Source organism: Pinus tabuliformis, chromosome Q (genome assembly GCF_031772625.1).
Source record: "Pinus tabuliformis cultivar Carrire ecotype Pingquan chromosome Q, CPIR1, whole genome shotgun sequence".
Taxonomy (NCBI): Eukaryota; Viridiplantae; Streptophyta; class Pinopsida; order Pinales; family Pinaceae; genus Pinus; species Pinus tabuliformis.
In genome coordinates this window covers 1,345,766,396-1,345,773,474 of record NC_142296.1, presented here as the reverse complement: position 1 = coordinate 1,345,773,474, position 7,079 = coordinate 1,345,766,396, and the positions used below count along the sequence as shown (strand labels likewise).

General features: G+C 40.9%; 1 protein-coding gene across 1 annotated transcript; it reads right to left on the bottom strand.

Annotated features, from left to right (window-relative positions):
• Positions 1 to 1,124: 1,124 nt before the first annotated feature.
• On the bottom strand, positions 1,125 to 4,827 carry LOC149224863 (uncharacterized). The gene is made up of 3 exons (XM_089388300.1): positions 4,691 to 4,827; positions 1,833 to 4,292; positions 1,125 to 1,293 (listed from the first exon to the last, which is right to left on the bottom strand). Exons 1-3 carry the CDS (start codon positions 4,825 to 4,827, stop codon positions 1,125 to 1,127), a joined length of 2,766 nt encoding a protein of 921 aa, XP_089244426.1.
• Positions 4,828 to 7,079: the final 2,252 nt, after the last annotated feature.

Genomic DNA, 7,079 nt, shown 5'->3' with positions numbered 1-7,079 from the left:
TCTGTTCAGCCATCGGTATAAGCAATCTACAGTATGATTTGTATTAAAAACACGCATTAACCCAAGACATCCCTTGCACTTGTATTTTCAAATTTCACTTAGCTACATTAAAAGTAGGAAAAAAAAATAATAAATATAAGTACTGAGTACGCACATAAATAAACCACTCCTGAGAACACTAATTGAAGTAGGGGCTTGATCATACTGCATTCGTTTGGATGATGCAACCTTGGTGATCCACTCACTTTTTAGGTGAAACAAAGGTGTACAACACATGAGTTAGTGCAGCTGTAATCTACAGTAAAGAATGTCAACTGAACAAACCTTGAAGAGCCCAGAATAAAAGAAATAGTTCATTATAAAGAAAACACCTCTACTGTCAAGAACATTCCTCATCTACTATTTTAATTGCAAATATGAATTTGACATGCATGAGACATGAAATTCCCATAAATTCCAGGGATTTGTGGTGCTGGACGTGTGTTTTTTCTGAAGGAAAACCATAGTTTCTGTTTCAAAGCTGCATTGGCAGAAGGTACCAACTACTGGGCAGAGGTAAGTGCATTTTCGATACTGGGAAATTTAACAATTAAGAAAGGTACTGCTCAAATCCAGATACTGAGAGATTCAGCGCTAAATGAAAATTTCCCTAATAGGTTGTTGTAAACAGCGACCTATCTAAAGTCAGAAACGTGTTTCTTTATACAAAAAGTTGTTGGTTGAATCATAAAACCCAAGCGACCTATCTAAAGTTAGAAACGTGTTTCTTTATACAAGAAGTTGTTGGTTGAATCATAAAACCCAAAACAAAGTGCAGTGGACCATGTACTTGAATACTTTTTGTTCATACAACAGAGAAGAGTTCTATTAAGATATAACTAAACATGCCATATATAAGTAAAGATATATACAATGAAAGTTTTGTTGGCTTGTAAGCATATGTACAATAACAGCATTATGTAGAGATGTAATTGAGAATGAGCCGCTAATCATATATGCATGATGGGCCATGGCATCGGCAACACCAGTTAGTGTTTATTGTGGTGCCATGTTGTGCGAGCTGTTCCTGCAGTTGATGTCGCATCTACCTGTGTGCATCCCTTTCATGGATGTGAATTGTAATCTTAAGTAGTTTCCTTATATTCTTTAACAACGTAATTGCTGGGCGCAAACGGTATAGTGGCATGGATGGTTGTGGCAGGATCCTTGTCTGCATATCCTGTAATGTAAGTTCTTGTTGCTGGATTTCTTTGCAACACTCGTACAATTGTCGTAAATAGCATGTATTCATACCTGTTGGCATCAGAAAAGGGAACACTGTAAATGGAAATGAATATGTTTGACGATTTTGTTTGAAAATTCGAAATAAATTAAACGATTCCAAATGAGTATAAAATCATATGAAATTAAATGTAATAGCAAGGAATCTATGTGAAACTTCTGTATGTAGTGACTGGTGTTTACCATGTGGGTAATTCTGGAAGGCAGGCTGTATGATTGGCTAAAGTGTATTATCCTGGATAGATTTTGATGCAAGGAATGATTCCTCTTGCTGTCTACGCTTAAGATATGGATTCTTGTGCATGTGTGCAATGCGGGAGAATGGGAATGCTGGATTGATGTGTATGTCCGATAGTGACCGCACTCTTGAAATTGCAGTGAATGTTAGCCCTTGGCGTTCTCTGGTCCCGATGTCCACTGTTGCTTTGTCTAATGTCATTCCTTGTGACTTGTGTATCGTTAAAGCCCATGCCATTTGAAGTGGTATCTGACGGCGTGCACCCCTTGTGATGGGAGGAATGGGTACATATGTTGGGTGTGAAATGTCCCACGGTGTTCCTCTGTATTGTTGAAAGTCAACAACCACAAAGGATGGTAATGCTGGAGGCTTTGAGTCAGTTGAATAAAATATTGAGATGACCTTCCCAAGCGCGCCATTGACAAGGCCTGCATGTACCCATAAGTTGCTGGTGAGCATAACTTTTTGTTCATTGCATAAGAGCACCTTGGCAGGTAGGTGCTCATCTTCTGTTGTAGTAGGATTTTTCTGTATTTGTTGTTCCGCAGAGCAAAGTGCTACGGGGATGTTCAATTGTTTGAGCTTTTTCTTATTATGCAAGACAACTGCGTTGTTTGTTGCGAATAGGTGCATGGACTCGCTGAATGTGCATTTCTCCTCAGGTGTAAGAGAGGAACTTGTTCTTGACATTAGAAGTTGCCAATCTTCAAGTGTAGATATTCCATTCCTAAGATTTGCAAGTATTTGCCGAAAAGCAACCTGGGACAAGCTAGCTCCTTGTTGACGGAAAACGGTTGAAAGTGTTATGAATATGTCGAAGCTGCGCCAAAGTGCAGTGCCACGCGATGTCCCAGCATATAAAGGAATGTCTTTTACAGGTGGGAGTTGGCCTAAATCTCCGACAAGGATAATTGAGCGATTACCAAATGGTGTATTCCGATGAAGAGGGAATGCCTCTCTTAGACGATCGTCAATGCGAGAAAGCATTTTTGGACCAATGAAGCTCATTTCGTCAATGAGGATGTATTCTACATGACGGAGCTGCTCTTGCAGGTGTAGGAGCGGCTGGCCTTCGAGAGGATGCATTGTCTGGATAGGGATATGAAGGGCAGAATGAATTGTGAGGGCATTTATGTTGAAAGCTGCAACGCCGGTTGGTGCAAGTAACAATAAAGGGTTTTTGTTGGCTGGCGAGTTTTCCACAAATGCTTGGTGAAGGCATTTAATCAAATGGGATTTTCCTGTGCCAGCTATTCCTTGTATGATGATCTTCCGTGGGGATTTTGGCGAAGGGGCTTTGAAGTGTGAAAAAACAGCGGTGAAAGCTATGCTTTGGGTAGGGGATAATGTATGCTCATGGAGAAGGTTGGAAAATGATTGATGTTGGTTTTGAATGGGTGAGTGGTTGAATTCAATGAAATTGATGGCGGTTTCTTGCAAGGGGGGAGGGACAGTATTTTGTGACCAATTGTGGTTGACATCGAAGTCGCGGTAGCCAATCATGTCGAGGTCATCAATTGCAATATTGTAACCTGGGTGTAGTTGAGAGAGGATTTGCCATTCATCCATCTGAATGGAATCAGGGGGGGTGTGTGGGGTAGGTTGCTCTTCAGTAGGTGGGCTTTGTGTGTTTTCAGGTTCACGATGGACATGCCATGGTGTATATGCACCCTTTTTTTGTTCCCAATGTGCAATAATTTCTGCATCAGTTGAACCGATATCATCAGGGAGTGTTCGGAAGGGGAAATACAAGAGTAATTCACTCCAACAGAAGGTGGCATAAGAAGGATTAGTAGAGGAAGGAATGACATTGTAATGGGGCAAGACATGTACAATCATTGGGGGAAATATGTGTTTCCAGTGGTTGCTTCTCCGTTGGGAAGAATATGACCACGAGCGAGCAACTTCAAGGAGGGGCAGTGCTTCTAGTGAGGCAGGCCTGTTCATATACGCAACGATAAAGTTTGGTGTCGAACCAGGATTTTCGGTATCTTGCGAAACACGTTTGAAAACAGTCCTGTTGACATTCAAAGAACGGAATGTACGGCTGGAAAGAGAGAGAGGTAGCTTTTGTAACATATGGCATATTTCCTGTGCACCAATGTCTCTATCTGCAATGGTTTCTGTAAGGAGTTTCTGGATGACACCACTAGTAGGTGCTTCTGGAAGGGCACTTTGTGATAGTCGCGATAGCATTTGACGATAGCTCTCAGATCGTGTCTCTGCTTTTGTTGCATATTTTGAAATATATTTCAATACAGCATGGCGAGAAAGGACTGGTTGGCAATCAACATTTGCTCTCCAAATAGAGAGTAGATCGGCGTTGTGAATATTCAATCTATCATCATTGCGAGCAGGGACATAGGTTTTATGACCCTTATCATCAATGAAAAGTGAAGAAGTGGACTTCAATTCCCACGGTACTCCATATCGGTAGCTAAGCACATTGTCTTTCTTACGAAGACAGGAAGATTCATGACACTTTGTATGTCGTTGGACGCAGTTGACAAGCTCTGTGTAGTCTTCAAATTGATTGGATGCGAATATTGCTGCTGTGTCAAGGAAACACGGGTTATGAATTGTTGACTGGTGAAGCGGAATAGTTCGGTGTTCTGCCGGACGTGGATTCCAAGCAGTTACGTAGTGGTCGAAATATTTCTGTGCATTAGCAACTTCCAATGCATTGTCCCAATCAAGTGTGTCCATGTCTGGTGCATTTTGTAGCCAAAGGAAGCCATGAATGTGTGCGGATCCTCTATGTTGCCATTCGTATCTGAATATAACATGAAGGGTACATTCAGTTAATACATGTATATGCAACGTATAAAATTAACGTAGAGGGATATGGATATTAAATAATACCTGCACCAGTAGTCGGTTGCATGGAGGCCTTTTTGAAGGATTTCTTCAAGGAAAATTGTAAATCTACAATGCATATATTGGGCTGTTAGATGTGGGTTTTTAATTATGTTTTGGATTTTCCATTGGAAGGGGTTGACTGGAGTGGAATGAACACTTGTGGGCATGATCGCGTGCAAGTCATGCCATTTAGTATCAGCTGCACTGAGAGTGAAGAAGAATGTTGGGCTTCCTATTTGTGTGATCATGTCAGTCAGCTCAGATCGGCGTTTGTTCCAGAAAGACCGTGTTCCTCGTAGAGCTGACCCAAACCTCATTATTTGCTCTGGCAATCTTGAATCCGGAGAGTCATGAAGACATTGGCGTAGTTCTGATACCGTTGTTGGCAAGTTGTTCTCAATGTACTTCTTCACGAAGACACTGGCTGTTGCTTGGCTACGGTGGCGCATTAGAATGTTATAAAGATAGTAGCGGAATCTTGGGTGTTGGCCAAAGCGGTTATCATGGTAGTGAAGCAAGTGCAAAGCATATTCATGCATTTCAACTTTTGTAAGTCTTGGTTGCATGATCATTGCAATGCCTGTAGGGAAGAGTGTGGGGAATGCCATGGCAAGGAGGCCGATGGTGTTGTATTCATTTATAGTGGTTGGAGATATTGGAGGCCAATCGATAGAGCTTGTTGAATTTGAATGGGTCGAGTGCAAATAGTTAGAAATGTGGTCACGCTCGGTACATGAATTTGGGAGGACTGGAACGAAAGAAGAGGGTTGGATTTCTAATGGAGGTAGCATGACATCATCAGGATTATAAGTGGAATCAGTAGTGGTTTGATGGGGTTCAAAAGAGGAGGTGGTTACACTATGGAGAAGAGAAGAAATGTCTGTAGGGAGATCTGGCAGTGTAGAAATTGTAGATGAGTTCAATTGAACATCATGGTAGTAAGGGTCATATTTTATTTTGTATTCAAGGGCTGCAAGGACACGTGATTTGCAAACGTAGAATTCGTAAGCCTTTTCAGATGGATTTTGCCTTTTCACAATGAGGATGTCTAAGTCAGAGAGCATCCGGGGTAAGTATTTGGCAATACTGGTAATATCTTGAGGGAAGCTAATTGTATGGCCACTATATTTATATTGACCACCACGGGAATGAGTGACTTGTAGAATGGGGTTGACACGTGCAATGAGCATTTCTTCAACTTGCGTTAATTGGTGAAGGACATAGGGTTGTTCTCCAGGGTCCATGTTGTTCAGTTCAGAAAAACGATTCGTAGATTTAGATGACGCACAGTGAAAACAAGAGAGTCTATTGTGGAAGAGCTTTGTTTTCATTCCTGGGTATGCTTCCTTGCATGTTGTGCAAACATGCAAGGTAGAAAGTCCATCAATCCTTTCTCGAAAGCGACGGTGCTCTTCGTTAAGGGGAGGGTTATAATCGATATGATGAATGTGTGTTGGGTTGGTTTGTATAGGTGGGAGAGCATTTGAGGTGGGAAGGGATGTAGAGGAAGTAGTAGGGTTTTTGTGCTGTTCATAAAGTAGTCGACGTCGTGCATTTATTCGATCCTTTTGTTGTGCATATAGAATACGCCGCCGCTTGTTTTTGGCCGCAAGTTGATTGTTTGGTGGCATATCTAAACAAGTACAAGTAATAGTTGTTAGTTTTCGTAAACAAGTAGTGCATGTTTGGTATCTCATTTTATTGGGTGCACATCCATTGTGAATTTGGAACATTATATTTTGAACATAGATTTAAATGTTTCTTAGTTCGACATCGGTGAAGATAGGTAGAGTAGGTAGAAGGGAAAACATGCAATTAGGAATGCTATGAAATCATATGTTATTTCAGTATCTATCATTGAGAGGAGAGAAACAAGAATCAAAATATTTCGTTCCCTTTACTTAAAAAAACTTTTGTTTCACATGTTTGAGCGATAAAATGAATAGCTTAGCAAGCAAGGGATCAGTGTGTAGCATGTAGAGAACGAACGAGACACATAGTGACTCTTTACAAATGTTGATATTTATATTACGTAAAAAGTAAATGGCAAACATACATATGTTGGAATGACTGGAAGAGAGTATTTGCAATGAAAACTATAGGTTTCATCATAATAACATGGGTGTGTAATTTACAAAGATGAGACAATTAGTTGTGTGGAAATGGATCTTTATGTACAAACAGGCCTGGTAGATGAAGCCCTAAGAAAAAGTTCACAGGCCGCGAACAATAGGTCGTTTTGAAGCGGACAGTGCTTGAATGTTAGTGAGCGCTTCCTTGCATGCAGAGGCATATTGAATTTCCTCTGAATTGATCAGTATTGGTTGCAAGCATTGAACACCGTTGAAGTAATCTGTTTTAATGGAAAGTGTTAGCTGGAAGCGGTGCCCTGAAATGCGGCCACAAATTTCTTGTAGATCAGTTGGTTCGATAGAAAGTAGGAACAAGTCTTTAGCCGTGATGCCCATGAGCTCGTTCCCTGCATCATTGAAAACTATGACGTTCTGTAGATTCCCGGTGTGGTCATGTAGTTCAATTTTGAGTTTGTAATGGTAGTCGCATTCTGGGAAGTCACCGTTACATTTTGTACAATGCCAAAGATTGTTGGAATGCTCCACAACCTTCTTCATGCATTGTTTGCCATTGAAATCTAGTGGACATGCTAGAAAGTAGAAGTCATCCATATGAAGAGCAGTAATTG